This window comes from Poecilia reticulata, chromosome 18 (genome assembly GCF_904066995.2).
Source record: "Poecilia reticulata chromosome 18, P_reticulata-male-v2, whole genome shotgun sequence".
Lineage (NCBI taxonomy): Eukaryota > Metazoa > Chordata > Actinopteri > Cyprinodontiformes > Poeciliidae > Poecilia > Poecilia reticulata.
Genome location: NC_088847.1, coordinates 9,080,819 through 9,100,303, shown reverse-complemented (window position 1 = coordinate 9,100,303; position 19,485 = coordinate 9,080,819). Strand labels below are relative to the sequence as shown.

Here is a 19,485-nt window from a genome sequence, read left to right as displayed (position 1 = left end):
AGATGGGGCTGTTGCTAGGGAACTCTGTACTCCAGCCTTTGGTTTTTAAAAAGCCTCTGCTTATGTGGTAAGAGGAAGATTGTGTGTGTGTGCGTGTGTGTGTGTGTGTCTGCATGTTCAAACCTGTGTATAATGGTGAATAAGTCCTCGGTGGTGTGTGTCGTAGGAGTGCTGGTCAACAAGTCATCTTCCGTTTCCTCAGCGATGTGGAGAGCAGTCTTCTCATCGGCGGCTAAATCATCTGATCAGTGCACAGGGATACCATTATAATAGGGCTCAGTTACACAAAACATTAGATAACTTGTTAAAATCAACGAGTGAAAGCTGTTCCTGCATGAGCCTTAAATGCCAGAAAACACTGCTCATGAATACATACCTGCCCCGATACCAGTGCTTGCCATCTTTTCTCCAATTTCCGTGAGAGAGGAATCCTGGAGTGATGACTGTAGAGATGACTCTTTGGAGCTGTCCTCATCTGTTCCCAAGTGGTTTTCGTCCTGCTCCGACATGTCGAGACCAGTAGAACTAGCTGCCATGTCATCTGGTGCAAATGCTCCAACTGGAGACCGCAGACCCACCGGACTGTCAGACTGTGGAATCTGCCGGTCTGTGCTCCCATTAGTGGAAGGGTGTAGTGGTGTGGGAAGGAGTAGGACATTTGGTTTCTTGGGAACTGGAGGCGGAACCTGGATAATGGAGTGTAAATTATGTTTGTTTTACTTTGCTTGACAGCAGGTGATTTAACCATCTGTGAATTAGAGCAAACAAGTAGTATCCTACTCACCTTGGGTTTCTTTTTGTCAGACAGCTCGGCCAGACAGGAGATTGTCATCCTTGAAGGTAGAGTCTTGCTCTTGTCTTGGAGCTCAGGGCCCTCTTGGGAGCTGCATGGAGAAGGAAGTGAACCGCCATCCTCGGGTGCTGGACGGATATCTGGCTCTCCTTCAAATTCAGGTTCCAACATTGGGTCTTCCAGCAAAGGTTGGGGATCAGGGAGTGGTGGGAGGTCAAACAGAGACTGGGAGTGAGGGAAGAATGGGTGGTCATAGGCAGTGGGTGGCACATTGGCGAAATTCAAATCTGGGGGAGCGGCAGGACTTGTTGGAGTCTGTGGTGGGGGCTTTTTGGGTTTGGGCTTTTTCATGACTTTGTAGATGTTGCCAAGAGGCACTGGACGTTCCACAGGTGAGGCAGGAGGAGATTCAATAGCAAAAGGGGAGGTGGAGGAAGGAGAAGGAGACTTGAGGAGGAGGTTCATGGGCCGTTTGGGCAATGGAGGCTTGACAGCTACAGGTGGTTTAGGCTTTGGTAGAGTCGGTGGTGGGCTTGGGTTGTCGCTGATGTCTCTGCCATGCTGCTCTTCTTCAATTGTGTCAGAAGCGCCATCGGGGCAGTCCTCCAGATCTCCTCGTGAAACAGACCGAAGTCTAATGGTCTTTAGCTCGTTCTGGGTAACCATAGGTAATGCCTGTGAAGAACTGGGGCTGATTTTTCCTGGTTTGGCAGCAGTAGAGGTGTCAGAATGCCGCCTGCTTGCCTTCTGCTTTGGCTTTAGTGATGACAGTTCCAAATGTGCATTTCCAGGCATTTCAAATGACAGTCTTGACCTGGCTGCTGGGTCCTTAGGTGACGGTAGTGAAGATTTCCTTTCTGGGATCTTTGGACGCATCTTGCACCCTGTTGTACCTACTGTCCCATGATTCATGGGAACTGTTGGAGTAGGAGTCTCTGACTGACTGGAATAGCCACTTGAGGGAGATATAAGTCCTGGAGGCTTTAAGGGTGAGGAAGCCTTAAGGTCGGTCTCCATGGATAACTGTGAAGGGGAAGTGGCTCTGGACGTGGAGGGAGAATCTAGAAGGGACTCTGAGCTACTTCTCACTTTCATACATTCAATCACTGTGGTACCTGTTGCTGTGCTGGAGCCTGATAAAGACCTGAGGAAGAAGGAAGAATGGAAGAATGATTAGAAGGCAATAATTTAACAAAAAAAATTTACAAAGTGGAGTACATTTGACACATTTATTCATCTGAGGCTTTTTTTTTTACCTGTAGGGGTCATTACTCTTCCACTCTCCCAGCTGCCAGTGAGTTGGGAAGGTCATCTGTGTTTCTCCTTCCCTCTCAGGTGGCTGGACTTCCAGACTTGGAGGTCCATCGTTACCCCCTGGGCCCAGCTCCTTTTCCCCTACACTGGCTTTAGAGGAGCAAGAAGAGCTTGTCAAAAGGAAATCTGGCTGGAATTCTGGGAAGTTGTCCCTGGGTATGTGCAGGCTCTTTGGTCTGCCGTCTCGGTAAAGACCGCCCCCATGCCTTATTCTGCCCTCAGCTTCTCCAAGGTTTTTCATTAAGGAAACACTTCTCACAGGGGGTGGAGGCTTGCGCTTGGACTTCTTAAGTGAGATCGAACGAGAGCGAAGGCGCAAGCGTCCTTCTGTGCTGTAATCTGAAGCCGTGACAGAAATAGTGTCCGTAGTACTTGCACTATCCTCAGAACTTCCTCTAGGGTAAAGAAGGGCATAGTTCTCCCCGTGTCCCAGATAGTTATGATGTTCTTGATGGTGGTCCATTACCATAGTGTTCCCATTACCAGTAGTGGTGATGGTCAAGTCTGGCTCTATCCCCCCCTCTGTGAAGCAAAAGGACCCGGAGTCAGTGGGCGTGGAAAGGGAACGTTCCCGGAACTTGAAGGCGTTTTGAGCCGCTATGGATCGTGCTGACCTCTGCCTTCCTCGCCCTGCCTCCACACCACCCCCTCGCCCTCCGTCTGCTGGTGCCCCCTCTGTTTCCCTCCGTTTTCCCACTGTGACCACCGGCGGAGAGATCCCTGACCCGCTGCTTCCTGTTCTCCCAGTCGGGTCCGTCACACACGTAAACGAGCTGGAGTGTGAGCTCACAGACTGTCCCGAGCTCACCAGCATGACCCTGTCCTGTATCCCGCCAGCATGACCGATGACACTGTGATGTTTGGGAGGAACTGCTGGACCTTTGCTCATGTTGTAATTGTACGTCTCATTCCACGCAGCAGGAGAAAATGTGGATCCTTTTGGGCCATTCCAGGTGGATGAGGGTGTGTTGGAGCACAGCAACCCAGAGTGGTCCATAGCTACTGTATGAAGCAGCTCCGGGGGGCGTTGCCCCAAACGGTTATCTGTAGGGGGCAAAGGGGCAGGAAACAATTGAACGTGTCTACAATTAGATAAATGTTATCTGTATTTGATTCTTCTCAAACTCTTTTTAGAAGTCTTATTTAACTTGATCTTATATTTAAAATCAAATGCATTTAATTATTTCCCCTCCTGACACAAACACAAAAATGGCAACAAGATGGATATCAACATGAATTGTTAATATTGGCCCAGTTTTAAATGTGGAACCATTACAAATGGTAGAAAATTATCGACATCGCCCAATAACATTGTTAAAGCAGATATAGTGAGCACCCCTAAATGATATTTTGTATGCGGCAAGGTAAGAAACAGTAGCTCTTATGACGAGAATGAGTGTTGATTGAGATATTACAACTAAAAATAAAATGTCACTGAATCCAGACTTATGTTTTTCTGGCAACTGAACCAACCTGTGGGCAGGGTTGTGTCAAGCTCTGAGTGTGTCTTCCTTATTGGGAGGTTTTGATGTGGTGTGTCCGTGAAGAGCTCCAGAGAGTGGGGCTGCTGGGGATAGGAGTCCCCAGGAGAGGGGGACGGGGATGGGGAGTGCTGCAGGAGGTCGACACCGTGGAATTTCACTGCTCCCACTTCACCTGGAGGAGACAGACGAGAGCGGGCAGTTAGCATGCGAAATGAACCTTCTGGTGCATTAAATGTGACCATTTTTTCCCACATTTTAGGCTATTTAGGTCAGTTCTGTTGCAATTTTTTCTGCCCAAATACTGCAGTGACTTATACGAACTACTAGGGATGAATGATATGTCAGTTTCAACATCTGTATCAGCCAATGTTAGTCATGTTTTAGCATATCAGTATTGTTCGGCTAAGTAAAACTGGACCAATACAAATTTTATTTCCACCTTGTTGTACGAGTTTTGAATGGAGTTGGCCATGTGGCCTTAGTTCGATCAATAACAAAAGTATTAATATTGTGCATCAATATCGGCATACATTTTTAGATTGGTGCATCCCTACCAATGACACTGCAGTGTTAGAAGAGAGGCTTAAATGTGGAGTCAGATGGTTTTCTTTTGGGTTAGATTAAATTGTGCAAAACAACTTTCCTGGTTATTGTTGAGCAGAGGACATTTACACATTTGTGACGTGCGATTCCTCTTTTAAAAACAAGAAAGTGGCGTAGAACAAAGATTTCAACTGGACAGCCTCCGTTGTGTTTATGTTTTACGTCTTTAAACCCAGGCAGATTTGCAGCAGATGCTGACAGACACCTGCTGCTCTGTTGTTCGTTTGATGTCCTGTCAGCGCTGAGTCATTGGAGGCAGCAGCTACGTCCCTTTATTACCTCGTGAACAAACGGCTCTCTTACTCACCCCGCTGCATATTTCTTCTTCCATATTTCCTTGTAAAAATAACATCTGAGACAAAAATTGTGCAACTGAGTGAAGCGATATTATTTTCAAGGTGTGGTGTGCAAAAAAAAAAGTTTGCAAAATAAAATGTTGTAAAAAAGGGCAAATGAACAGAAAAATAAGCTGAGGTAACAGAGGATTATTTTACAACACTGACACCAGTCAGGGTTAGCACCCCGATTACAATTTAGTTCCTAACAGAGCGATTCAACGATTGTGACCGACTTTTATGAAGGCTAAGTTGCACTTAGCCATATTTATTTTTGCACTAAAAACAACCAGACTGACCAGCACTTTATCTGCAGAAAAAAAAATGTAATAGAAATGAAACTGAAGAACGATCACAATTTTTACTTCATTTCTTTTTGAGATAATCAGAGTGTCTAAGTTGCTTTAGTTATCCATTAATTTCTGTTTCCCTGGTGCAAATGGGCAGCGCTTAGGCTCACTTCACTTAGCAACTCTTAAAAATGAGAAACACAAGAAAACATATATTTTAAGGAAGTGGGAAAATTGTGTTAGTGGAACTGTAACTGGAAAGGACCCAGGTTTATGCTGCCACCACTTAGTGATGAAGACGGAAAGGGAAGTAAAAGTTTTCAAAGTTTAATGTTTAGGGGACAGCAGCAAAGGCTAGCGTCAATGGTTTGGGAAGTCTCCTGGAAGTGGCATCTTAATTAAAATTTGTTGCTTCGGAAGATTAGCAGTATTTCAGGAAAACATAATTATTTTCCTACCAACAAAAATGTTTGCTAACTGCAACTCCCTGCTGTTGGTGTGCACTAAAAGATGGCTACTGGAAAATATGCAAAAAAATAAATAAAATAAAAAAAGAAGAAAAAATAAACAGCCACGTTCTAAAAACAAAGGGAGCATCACCCCCTCACTTTTATTAACCTGGCTTTAGCTTCAAGCTAGCCTCTGTACAGAAACCAACTGCAGGTTTGATACCAGCAGGACACACTTGACAACTTGTGCTGTTTATAAAGATAAAGAAAGCTGCTCACTTTAAAGCCATAAATTTAACAAGTGTGTATTTCATAATTTGGGTTTAATCAAAGTGCAGTGAATTCCTGGTACTCGCAGGGTTGAGGAACCACAGCCACCCAACAATAGTTGACTTTCCAATAAAAACTCTCATGAGTATCTATTTTAATAGTTGAAACTCCAAATATGCCTGAACATGCATTAATATGCACAGTGGAAACCATCTTAGAACTTATTTCCGTTCTTGCGAGGGACAGCCAATCAGCTCAAGGGAGAATAAATGCCGCTCCTGGATTGGCTGCTTTGTAAACACCAGACAGTAGCATGCTAACTAGCTGTGGTGCTGGGTGTATTGGCTTCCTAAGCTGCATGTTCTTTAGATTATTTTAGACATGTTCTACGAAAAAAATGTAAGTAAATAATTTTAAGTTGTCCCACTCAGTATTTGCTGCATTTGCAAATACTGAACCGCAAAGCGCTGTACTCATGAGAATCATACTTGAATATGAAAAACTGTAGAAATATGCAGCTTCAATGTAGAAGAAAATTCCTCTATCTTGACAACTTAGGGCCTAAGAATCAGCACTAGGTTACTCTCTCAACTCCAAACGTGAACCAATAGCATCAAAGAAAGAACAACAAATAAAAAAAAGTTTTTTTTTTCTCAATCTGCTCCACTCTCCCGTTTTCTCACTGGCTAACAGTCATTCATGAAAATTGCTGGAGCGAGATGGGCAACAGCAGCAACACTGAGGCCGAGAGACGAGTGGAGGAGGAAGAGGAGGGAGCAGTGACTAACCTTCATTGATCCTTTTTTTTTTTTTTCTATCCTGCCAAACACATTATCTCAACCACTGTCATCCATTTTACTCATCCACAGTTCCTGTTTTCTATCTTACACGTTTCTTCTTCCTCTTCTGTTTTTGGCAGGGTTTTTTTTTTCTCTCCATCTTGGATGGAGGGGAGAGGAAGAGTGTGGAGATGCCATGGTAACAGTAAGCCGTCTGTGAGCTACCTGTTTGCTGGCTTTCAGCGTAAAGAACGCCGGAGAGGAAGGTGAGCAGGTTTAATAGCAACAATTTGAATGAGACACAGGATTTATTTTTAAAGGACCAAATATGATGTTATAAACATTTACTTCTGTAAAATAAAACATGTAGTTTATTCTCAAAAACACTGTTCTAATGAGCCAATTGGAGCTTGTAATCAGTGTTCATCCGCTTCTAAAAATAGTACCAAAAAACTAATACTTGGGTTACACACACCTTTAAGTTTTTGAAATAACGTAGGCTGAGTCAAAGTGCAGCTTGATCAGAAATAATTCTGTGTTGGTTTTTATGATATATATATATTTTTTAAATGAGTTACTGCTTTATTTTAGATTTGTATCCAAATAAGTACGTTTTTTGTAAGTTTTTTCTGTTTCTTTTTCATTCTGTCTGTTAATGTGCAAACAGTTAAAACTACAACATGCAATTCCATAAAAATACTTTAGAATTACAAAAAATAAATTCTTTATTTTAGTAGAGATGCACCAAATAATCAACCAGAGATCAGAACCGGCTCGTTTTTTGGGGGTTTTTTTCTTGATCGGCTCCGATTCGCAACTTAACTTTTTCTGTTTTTTCCATTAAAAGCGTTTTCGATCGGAGGCTTTCCTTCCCACAGCCAACACCGTCTACGATAACTCTTTGAGTAATCTGGATTTAATACGAGCTATGGCAACATTTATGTCCCATTTGGGATCAATAAAGTATTTTTTAATTGAAACACTAGAATTTTCCACCATTTTCTCCTCTAAGCATGTATTTGATTCACTTTCTTCATTCTGATGGTGAGAGTGTATGTTTTGATGTATTTATAGGCATAATCTCTTAAATACCTCGCTTTCTGACGAATTCAAAACGACCCTTCAGGACATTTATTTTCCTCGTTTGCATCATCCTTAGAATAAATCAACCGGTCAGACCTAGAAGAAAACCATAAATCGGTATTGACCAGGAAGCTTTAAGTACACCCCTTTTCACCACTCGCCTTTTATCTTTGACAGAACGAATACCCGCGCAATTCAAGACCGCCGGCGTGGATTAATACACCTGACCTTCTTCTCCTCTGAAGCTCCCGCCCTCACCACCCCCACTGAGCGGAGAGGAGGAGAAAGAGATGTTTAACTATAGATGGATACGCTGGAGAAAAGGAGGGGAGAGGCACCTGGTGACGAAGCAGTTGCTATGCCAAAAACCAGGAGGTCCGTGCACACACGCAGAAATACACACACACACATACGGGAGACGCAAACAAGAGGGAGCCTCGGTTTAGACAAGTGGAAGCGGCAGTGTCAGATGTTGCTGAGGCTGACCGTGGCATGCTGACAGCACACGCACGCACACACACGCACCCCCACATGCGCGCACACACACACACATGCAACGCAGAGGGTCTGGCAGAGAGCGGCGAGGGCGTTATGCAGTCATGAGGAGAAAATGTTCTTGACGTTGATTCTTGTTTCAGCAGAGCAGACTCGCGATAGGCTTGTGAGAAAATGAAGTCATCCTGATTTGAGAGACTAGTGCCTGTCTACACCAACCTGTTAGCTGTGGATGCAGAGAGCAGTGAGTCCATATATTGTTGTGTTGCTGCAAACTTTAATGTATGTCATTGAAAGGCACAATGTAGGGAACAATGGCAAAGTGGAAGAAAAATGATTTTTTTCACTTAGTCTCCCCGAGTTAATGCTAAGCAGAGCCGTCTTTCAGCACACTTAGTTTCAAATCTTATGTCTCTACTGTTTCAAATGATCTTCTTCACAAGAAGCCCTCCTACATATTCTCAGTTATATTTAGGTCTGGACTTTGACATGTCTTACGCTCCAAGGATTTCCATGTATTTGGCTCCATCCGTCCTTCCACCAACACTCACCGGCTTCCCTTGACACCTCCCAGCCTGTCGATTTCGGTGGACAACCATATCTTGTTAGGTTTTTGTTGCAGTATTTAAATTTCCATATGATGGCTTGAGCAGTTCTCTGTCAGATCTTCAAAGTTTGGGACGTTGTTTTATAACCGAGCCCTGCTTTAGGCTGCGCTTACACCAGACTGCTGCCTGGAAAAACTGCAGGATTTTCAGAACCCAATTGGGAGAGGTTCCACGTTCAAACGGCTGTAGTTGTCATGCCAGGCCACCGGATGGCGCTGTGATTTTAGCATGTCATCGGACACGCATGCGCTTTATACCCTTATAGCTCTCAGTTAAACCCTTTAACTGAGAGTAAACAGGCAGGATGATGACTGTAATGTATCCTAATTTTAAAAAGGTTTATTTTACTACCATCTGTCGATATAATTCGGATTTTACACTTTCCATCCTCAACAATGAGAGGTATAGAAAAATAAGGAAGCAACAGTGAGGAGAAAAAACAAAAGTAGGTCATATACGGTTTATGGGGCCATCCAATGCAAGAGGAAGGCTCCTTCCTCGGAGGCTCATTAGGGCTGTCAGCTCCAAGAAGTACAGTAACAGGGCCAGGTTTGAAGGTAAAGGACCTACGTTAGCCTACTTTTGTACTCCAGTGACCTGAAATAATAACATTGGTGTTTGTGTACCATCTTCAGTCAGTGTTTCGTTCAGAAAATGCAAAAAAAAAAAAAAAGTGTCTTGATAAGATTACAAATAGTTCCTTTTTCATTGTGTGCTTATTGACCTGAGCACATAATGTCACCTTTTTAAGACAGAGTTCTTGTTAAAATCAGAATCAACCATAAAGCAGATAGGAATGACAGCAGTTCATAACAGGTTTTTAACCAGTTTTCAAAATAAATGGCAGTGCGGCCTCCTTTCACAGTTAGTGGCACATCTGGATTTGTAATAATGCATCTCAGTTTTCTATAGTAAACTTATTTCTAAATGTGGCTTTGACATAAAATGTTCACCAGGTGATGGTAGAAACAAAAGTAGTCCATACATAGAAAGAAACCAAAACGAGCAAGTTCAGAAATTAATTTACGTGTAATAATGTGAAATGGAGCAAAGCATGGACAGCCAAGAAACCAGCCGAAGTCCGTCAGTTATCAGAAACAGCCAGAGCTCCTCAAAACGCTTTAGCATTCTTGCGTTTTTGATATGTTTGCCGTACCTGTAACGTCGAGTGGCATGCAGTGAGCCGGCGTGCGTCGTAACGGGTGCCAGCGCGGTTTCTCAGCGACAGGCGGCCCCGTGGTGGCGGACGTAGCTGTGCTGCTGCTGCTGTTGTAGCTGCTCCAGCCCAGAGGGGGGCGATCCGAGCCGCAGGGGGACGGGGTCGGGGAAGGCGACGGGTTGACCACAGACCTCAGGCCAAACACGGAGGAGGTGGTTTCATCTTCGTAGAGCTGCTTTGACGCCGGCTAGAAGAAAGGAGACGCAAAAAGGGAGGTTGTGTTTTTCTCCAACAGGAATATTGTCTTAATAGGTAAAGAAACACACAGAAGCACGGCGGTTACTTTAAAAAAATTAATACCTTTTGAATTTTTTAAAACATATTTTCAAATTTTTTTTAAACATATTACAGATAAAATTCAAGTTTGACTTGAATTTCTCTTCATCCACCTTTACTCTCACACCACTGAAAATAATTGTGCAATAAATTCCTCAAGATGCATTCATAATTTTTTGCTTAAAAAAAATTACAGCTACTGCAAGAGTACCAGCTACAAAACTACTACATGGCCGGCAACTTAAACTGACCATGGGTGCTAGCGCAGCAAAAATAAATAAATAAAAAACAGGAAGAAAGTAGGTCCTCTGCTAAAAAAAAAGCATTGAAAATATTATGGATGGAGAAAATCTGAAACTGAACATCCTCCTGAACACACAAGCCTCACTATGAAACATGGGGATGGCTGAATCATGCTGTGGGAATGCTTTTATTTAGAAGCGAAAGCTATTCAGAGAGGGTTGGAAAATGGATCCAGCTAATAACAGAGCAACACTGTGAAACCTTCCATCAGGAAAACTAAAAACAAAAACACAGAGCTACAATAAAATGACTTGGATGAAGCATTTGGGCTGGGCTACAATGGCCCAGTCAAAGTTCAGATTTAAATTTAATTGAGAATCTATGCGCACCACAAAAATGTTGAAGAGACTGCTGAAAAGATTTGCAGGCCAGGTATCCCTTTCTCCACTTTTCCTTCTCAGTGTCAAAATCTAATACACTTTAGTAAAGTTTGTGCTTTTGACATGACGAGATGTAAAGTTCACTGCTTCTGCAGTGCAGGAAACACTGCAGTTCATCTTTAAGGACAAACTTAAAAACCTCGTCAGTCTGCTGCTGCAGAAGCGCGGAGAGCGACGACAGCTTAACGGGAATCTGCCAAAAACCCAAATAAAATCATGAAATTAACAGAGCTGTAACAGGCAGGAAGTGTGCTGCAGTAAACGCGGTGTGAATACTTTGTGATGCAGACCAAGAAAACAATCTGAGCAGCCAGAGTACATCCAGGTACAGATACCGTAGTCATAAGACACATTCGTCATAAAGTATATAAATATATTAATTTCCCCTCTTGCTTTAAAAAACAAAAATCCATTAGTAACAGCTTTGTGTACAGGAGATGCCTGTCAGATAGCACTAATGTTATCTGGTGTTTTGATTTTTTTAAATTTTTTTTCCCCAAGGATTATTATAATATTTCCATCTGGAAGACACCAAGTCATTAAGGATCTGTTTATAGACAGCAGCTGAGAGAAAGAAAAGCATGATGACTAACTCTGGTGAATCTGAATGAGGGGGTGGATTGCGCTGTACAACAGATTTTCGGCTAATTCACATTCAGCCTGTTGTGTTAACGGAATGATAAACATAATGAGGCGTTCAGTCACAACACAACTTTTAGCTGTCATTTGCTCGATTCATGGGGGGAAAAAATCATAATAATAATAATCACGCAGTATTGTTTTAGTGATTAAAGTCTGAACTGGAGCAATTGAAGTGAAGGGGTTAGTAACACCACCCAAGGTCATTCCAAACTTGTTTAAATTGTTCCTGTCGTTTAAGTTTTAATTCAAATGTCAATGAAAGGTCCTTTGGCGAAACTTTACTTTCCAGTTTGCATTTTTATCCCAAATATTTGAATTTACAGCAGGAAATATCTTATGAATTGACGTGAGGATGCACCTGTAGCTACAACATAAGCAGTACAAAAGATCCCATCAGTCACAAACTGAAAATATTCAAGCTTACTAAAAACCAACTTACTTTACACAAGAATTAGAATAGTAATTGCAATAGTTGACATAGCAGCAAAAAATAATCAAGCAGAAGCATTAATTTCTCCTATTTCTGCTGTGCAGGACATTGTTGTGGCATAAGCCATCATTAGCCACAACATAGAGAATCGTAGTCATGATCAAAATATCATTGTCTCAATTTCAAAGAATGTCTTTGTATGAGATTGTATTTAAAGTGTTCACGCTCTCCATGCAAGTAATATTTGTGTCCAGTTGGACTGATTTGCAACTGACCTGAATGCCCACACCTGATGTGTTAGAGGCACTGTGTCTTAAGACAGGAAAAAGGTAGCACAATATTATGTTACTGAAGCTGTACACCCCTGCTAGCCAGCACAGAAAGACTCTGTGGGATTTCATAGAATGGCAAGGTTTTGAAAAGTTGGAGAAATAAAACACTAAACATCAATGTGTTAAGCTAGTTTTCACAGTGTAGACACAACCTGACAACCTGCTGAAGTTCAAACCAAGCGTCAGAACGGAGAAGGAAAGGGAATGAACAAAGTGGCGTAATGTTGTTGTTGGTGCCAGACAGGCTAAAGCATCTCATCTACTGGCATTTTCACACACAGCCGTCTCCTGGGTTTACAGAGAACAGTCCACAAGAGAGAAAATATCCAGGGAGCAGCAGTCAGTTGCCTTGTTGAAGTAGGGTTGAAGTAGGAGATCGAGTATAGCTCACATAGCCACTCAAGGTGTGTGTGAAATAGCATCTCTGAACATACAACATGTGGAACCTTGAAACAAATGGGCTACAAACCAAGTACCATTCCTGCTGGCTAAGCTCGGTTGGTTTTAGGGATATTTGAACATCTCAGTAGCAAGTGAGCGATGTTTGAACACGTTGTGGACCATGTCGAACCATTTATGACCTCAGAGTACGCATCCACTGGTGGCCACTTCCAGGTTGATAATGGGGCATGTCACCCAGCTCTGATCAACTCAAACATGTGACTTGAGCACAACAATGAGTTTGTAATACTCCAGTTACCTCCATCGTGGTCGCTACCATTGTTGTTTGGGGCGACGGTGGTAAGAGTTCGTCCGTAATCAGGGAGTTGCTAGTTTGAACCCCCACTCTCTTGTTGTGTCCTTGGGTAACTCTGTCAGCCGTCCCTAGGGCAGCTGTGGCTACTATCCAGTAGCTTGCCACCATCAGCGAGTGAATGTGTATGTGAATGATGGAATGTAGTGTGACACGCTTTGGAGTGTACTCTGGACTTGATAAACGCTTTACAAGTACAGACCATTTACCATTTAGCATTAACCATAGTCACCAGACCTCCATCCAACACAGCACCTTTGGGATGTGTCAGACAAGGCGATTCAGGTCATGGATGTGCAGCTGACAGATATGCAAAAACTACCTGAAGTCATCTTTTCAACCTGGACCAATATCTCAGAGGAACGCATCGGACACTTTGCTAAATCTATGCTACTAAGAACTGAGGGAATCTTAAGGTAACAAGGACTTTAGGTGATCACTACTGACCACATGTGTTTTTGTTTACCAGCAAAACAAAATGTGGAAAAGATTTATAAAAGGGTTCAGCAACACGAGACAGGAAAAGGCTTTGTGTCAGAACCTGCATGCGTGCTTGTTTACCAGGAAGATGAAGTCCGGCCTCTTGTTGTTGAGAGAGACTGGCGAGCGGCTGAGCGACGTGGACGTGTCGTCTGAGCTCTGCGAGGATGGGTGGCGAAACGTCTGGCCGGTCAGCTTGGTGTCGTACAACTGCTCCTCAAATTCTGCACACGCACAAAAACACACAGTGAGAAGCAAATAAACCTAATCTAGAGCTCACAACACAAACTCACACACCAAATATTTTAGGCGCATGGCTGAGAGCAAAGATCCAGCAGAGCTGTTGCTTCACATCACAGGGAAACCTCCCTCCTGCGAGTCCCCAGCGCACCTTCTGCCAGCTTAACAGTCTGCCTCGGTTTACATTTAATCCTCTCCTGGGTTCTCCTGACTCTTGTTCTCCTTTAAACCAAACATTCTCCGTCGAGTTACCCTCTCCTTTTGGATATCTGAGTTTCTCCCTCTTGCCAGGAGCTTAAACTCTCCCCCTCCAGCTATTGTAAACAGATTCCTAAAACCCTCATCCACCCCCACCTTCCTAACCACACACCCACTCCCCCTCACAGCCCTTCATCCAATCCTTTACCCCCAAAACACACTCCTGACCCAAACCCCAGTCGCCACTGAGCTGTCTGACACACATGTGCACACACGGACGTCCCCAATGCAATCCTGCTGATGAAACAGCAGCATCAAAAAGACACGGGTTTTAACTTGAACACGGTTGAATAACAGCAAAAAACAGAGTAAAGAAAGTTGGATGTGTTTAGTATTGGGGTGACATGCCATCTTAGATTACAACACAATGATCATTTCTTGGGTTTTTTGGAAATGGCCTGTTTTTGTTGTTGTTTTTTTCAAAAGAGGATGGCTGAAGAGCAACTTTTCAATGCAGTTGTACAGTTTTCAGGGGGATCACAGGTTTCAATTAAAACATGCGCAAAGGTATTTAAATCCCGCATCCATCTGCCTTTACAAAAATAACTCAAGCTTAGTCAAAAGAGATGAAAAAAGCATCTGTGAAAACCGATTTTCAAGTCTCACTGCAGATTCTCAATCTGATTTATCCCTGGACTTTGACTGGGTCGTTCCAACGCATGAATGATTCAAACCATCCCTCTTCTACATGTTTGCAGTAATTAGACTAGATTTCTTCTGGCTTTCTTCGGGAAAAACTATGTCAAATCTGTGAAATACAGGACTAATAAATGTCCTCGGAGCGGACTGAGCGCCCTTTAGTCCACGATTAGTTGTGATAATAGACTTTATTTTAGAAACATTTCCTTTCAGATGTAAAAGCAACACAGTTGAAAATATGTAGGCTGTTTAGTTTTTATAAATTCAAATACAGTCGCTCAGACGTTGCCATATTGTTAACACTGCAATGCATTCTGGGTAGATGACGAATGCTAGCTGCGTCCTACAAAATGACTGTTTCTGTCCAGTTGAAACAGTAATTTTTATAAAATAAGTAAAATAAGTTCAGCCCTTTCACTTTCACTTTAATCATCCAGTCATTATCTGCTTTGTCACTATGAGTTTTGATTTCATGTTAGCTGCTCTGGCTGATATAGTTAAAGCAAACTGATCACGCCTGTTTGTTTCAGCAGAAATCTCGTGTATAATGCCACATAAAAACTTTGAGGCAGTTTGTCTCAATCCAGACGTTTGTGGGCTGCCCCAGTCAGCCTCCACGACCTTGACTTCTTGAGTTTTATCAATAAACTCGACTACATTTTTGAAGTAGGCTAATTCTTACTTTTTACTTATAAACTACAGCGGATTGGTTGATAGGAAAATTACAACATATTTAGACCAACATGTCGTGGATCCCTTTAAGATTTAAGATGAAGTTGAGTTCATTTATTAATCTTCATTGGTTTCCGGCAAAAAGGTTTTTTTATGCATGCAAATAATTTTTGAAAAGTAGGGTGGGTGGGTGACGTTAACTCAGCGAGGCAACGTGGGAGAGATTTGGATTCAACATTATAATCATGCACAGTAATTAATGTATAACAGCAGAGCAACAGTGTATTAAATAATAATGCTGCATTTTTGAACAAGTGCAGACAGTCCAACCACCCACAGCTTTGGTGAAGCCTTAAATGGCACTGGGAATCATCGCTCTTGGCATGTTTCCTCGCTCAAGTGAAACTTGCCAGCAGAAGACAACTGTTTACGGGATCTCACTCTGTATGAGCGCAAATATGTCTCCAAACATCAAAGGAAACACAGGAAGCCTCCGCGAGCTCAACATTTCCAAATCATTCACTACAAGTTAAGATGTTACGTTTTGAACTTTGCAAAAGTTTTATCAAAGCAAAGTGAGAAAATCTTGAAGCAGTGCACTTGAAAAAAGATTAAACAAGGTTGTTATACTAAAATGTTTCAACTAAAATACAGCTGGTTTTAGTTGTAGTTGGAAAAAAGTGTGGAAAGTTTAAAAAATGACTACACAAAGGCAGAATAGACGGCGGTAAGCTGTAGAATCTTAGAGGTTTTTAAGGCCATGTTTCATAAATTAGAGACAGACTCTGCCTCTTTCCAGTTCAAACACTCACCACGTTAATCTGGTTGCTGATTTTGCTCCCTCTGCCTATTAATTACAAAAGGGATCACAATCGTGGCTACTATTTACTGTAAAACAGATCTTAAATGAAATAATACAACTCATGCTTTCACAACTTTTTTAAAAAGTTGGTAAAAGTAAATCCAAAAAGTCATTTTTAAATGATGATTTAAATTATTAAGGGAAAACAGATAGGCATGTCAACCTGAGTCAATGAGGAAAAAGAAAACACACCCGCCGTGACAACTTTTGAATTAACAACAGTCATTGGACAGCTGTGTTCAGGTCTCATCGGAGCCTCATTTCTGCTGAACTTACAGAACCCGTCTGAAAATGAAGGAAGCAAAAGCAAACGCATAAAAGATATTCAATAACAGCTGAGAAGAAAGGCAGCTGGGAGCCTGGAAAGGGTTTCATTTCTATGGCTTCCAGTTTTATGTGAACCGCACTTAAGAGTTATTACCACCAGTGGAATAAAACACGGAACTGTGAACCTTCCCAAAAGATTACGGTCTACCAAAACGACTCCAGGAGACCATCAGTGACTCATCAAGGACGTCACCAACGAACCCAGAAAACCGTCTAAGAACTCATCACTTGCTTCAGTTAAGGTCAGAGTTCATGATTTAATAATATGACAGAGATCGGACAAAAATGGCATCCATGGGTTGGTTCAAAACCAAAACAGCAGCAAGGTTTGCCTCACATTTACCAGAAAACCATCAATGCTCAAGAACTGCTAACTCCTCAAACACATAAAACGGGTAAGTTGTGTGTCTAATGTATGTGCTCTCTATCATCAAACAGCACCACTTAGCTAGATAGCTTAATTGGCAAAGACAGCTAAAAGGCAGTTGAATTGTCAAAAAGATAGCATGTTGTAATTGTAGCTAGCTAAACTTGTGTTGAAGAGCATGCTAGCACATAAACCTTTGGCTAGAGCGCAGGTTTGCTTCAGTGCAACTCGGTTTTACCTACACTCAATTTAAAAAGAAAAACCTATTGTAATAGTTCAACAGCTATACTTTTAAAATATTTTTTTATTTAAAGGGGACAAAACTCCCCAGGCCTTCATGCCAGTCCAAAAATGCTAAGCTAAACTGCTTGAAGATACACACCGGAAGACACTTTTTTTATTCCAAAATGTTGAGTTGTTTACAAATTTGTAATACTTTATCCTCCACAACTAATCAATGTTTCCCTAATCAATCACTTGAACGGCACACTTGATAGTCAAACGGTTGCAAAGCATTTAACATTTCACAGCTTCTAACTCCTCAGCAAGGTCACTGGCCAATCCGTACTTGTCATAATGAGGTACGTTCCCCTCCGCCTACCGTCGCTGAGGCATATTACACACCGGGTGCTCGTTAGAGAAAATAATCAATTTTGTGGTGATTAAAAATTGCCTGACTGCTGCATGCAAAAGTAGCTGGATCAGCCAGATAATAAACAGTGAAAAGGAGCTAAAAGTCGTCTCTTTCCAGACTGCAGTGGCCCAAAGAACTGAGGTGTCAGCAAGAATCTGAAGATACAGGGGGTAAACAAACTGATTCGGGAGAGGAAGAGTGAGAGGAGTGAGAGTGAGGCAAATGGCAGACGAAGAAAAGGAAAAAAAAAACTGAGGGTACAGTTGAGAGGTGGGAAAGTAGAGAAAGAGACTTATTGGAGATGGAACAATGATTTATAGGCTGCCGGGCTAATGTAATGCAGATATAATGGAAGCAATTAAGACATTCAAATGGATATTTCTTTGGAAAATATAAACGGAAGTAAAATCTGATCTATAAAGTGACAAGACACAGAGCAATGTTGGGGGGAAAAAATGATTGGGTAAAAAGCCAAGGGCAAAGTAATACGACAGAAATAGATGGAGTTAGGAGGAGAAGCAGAAAAGTCGCAGGAGTGGAAGAGGACAAGATAATAAAAAAAAACAAGTGAGAGTGGAAGAGAAGAAGGAAGACAATTCATTCTACCCACCAGTGAGTCTATATGTGTACATATTAATGGTACTATGTAAAGGAAGAGGAACAAAGCTACTGGCAGAGTGTGCCCAGGTCTGGAAGAGGTAAAAATAATCTCGCAGTCGGAAGTGAGCGAGAGCACCTTCTTTTTGTTCCCCGAGGCTTTTGCTCAGAGTGCCAAAATCAGCTTTAGGCCTACCCACAATTTTCCAGATGGATTTCAGAAAGTCATGACACCAGAATTAAAACGAATAAAACCCCAGACCGCATTCAGAGGTAGCTGAAATATAAGTATTTTTATTGTGACCTGCCAATCCGAGGGCTCTGGCTCCCCAGACCGTAAGGTCAGAGTAATGCAGAACGAGCGTTGCCGAGCAGAACAGGAATCGTTAGTAGCAGAGCGCCACGGCGAACATTCAAAATGCAAGATCAAGGCACAACACATGACATTTGCAGAAACGGCTCCCTTGAGCATCCCGTCACTTTTATGTCTCCCTCTCGTTTCCTCACTCAGGTCTGACGCCAAGAAAATCTGATTGTTTAGCAAAAAGCTTTAAACAGCATACCAAACAGAAAACTGATGATGGGGATTTGTAATACTAGAACAACTTCATGACGTTTTATTAAGTCCAATTTCTGCAGGTCTGACAAAGGCCACAAACTTTGAGTGCCAATTTACACCCATCAATCTATATGTAGATGCGTTTCTAATACAAATGTGAGCAAATCTTTGTATATATTCTGCTAATGTTGAAAAAAAAAACAGGTTTACAATTGCAGAGGAGACATTGGTGCCTTATTCAGGCGTTGGAGCAACAAAACCCTTATACTTGAGAGTGGTTACGTTTGAGCCGTTTAGTGGAAATTATAGTCGATTTTACAGAAGAGATTCAACACGTTGTAGTGACACACGTTTTATGAACTGTGAGAACTCTGGTGGAGCCAGCACCTCGTTGTCCAAAAAAATAAAACCAAACCATCATCCTTCTACTTCTTCCTGTCATAGTCTTTCCGGTTTTTGTCAGTAACATCCGGTTGCTAGTCACGTAATTTGTGTGATGCAGTTTTGCGAAATAAATCTATTATAAATATCTAAGCAGCTGAAAAACCAAAGACGTTTTATTAAAAAACATGATTTTTTTTTTTTTCAAATTGGTGTGTTTCCATTAAGCAAATCTACAGCTCTTGTTGTAATCGAGTGTATGTGTGCGTAGTTGTCTGTCTTCTGCGTCTCTGTATGGACTGATGGTGACTTTTAGATGGTGTGTCCTGCCTCTCAACCCAATGCCTGCTGGGATACGCTCCAGCCACTCCAGTGACCCGGATCACCTCTAAGAAGGCATAAAAATGGTTGAATGGATTCACGTCAGAAGAGTCCAAATATTACAACACCACATTACTTCCTTTCTTCAACACCTACTGTTTGCAGTTTTCACTTCATACCCCGATGTTCATGAATGCAAACCCACTGGGTGTCTGAGTAAGTGTCTTGACAGCTGGCTAATGGTAATAAGTCCCGTCCAAAAGCTGCTTAGCTGCATTCATGGCTGCTACTTATTGACGATGAGTGGAT

The 19,485-nt window shown here is 42.2% G+C and overlaps 1 protein-coding gene across 6 annotated transcripts in view; it reads right to left on the bottom strand.

The window, feature by feature from the left end:
- The window catches only part of nhsl2 (NHS-like 2), a 120,749-nt gene that overhangs the window by 7,614 nt on the left and 93,650 nt on the right, over positions 1–19,485 (bottom strand). For all 6 annotated transcript variants that reach the window (XM_008435153.3, XM_017310488.2, XM_017310489.2 and 3 more), the window contains 7 exons: positions 13,401–13,543; positions 9,660–9,909; positions 3,581–3,763; positions 2,050–3,151; positions 785–1,937; positions 377–686; positions 124–241 (listed from right to left, as the gene is read on the bottom strand). In XM_008435153.3, the coding sequence (XP_008433375.2) occupies positions 124–241; positions 377–686; positions 785–1,937; positions 2,050–3,151; positions 3,581–3,763; positions 9,660–9,909; positions 13,401–13,543 (3,259 nt within the window). The remainder of the gene's footprint in view (positions 1–123; positions 242–376; positions 687–784; positions 1,938–2,049; positions 3,152–3,580; positions 3,764–9,659; positions 9,910–13,400; positions 13,544–19,485) is intronic.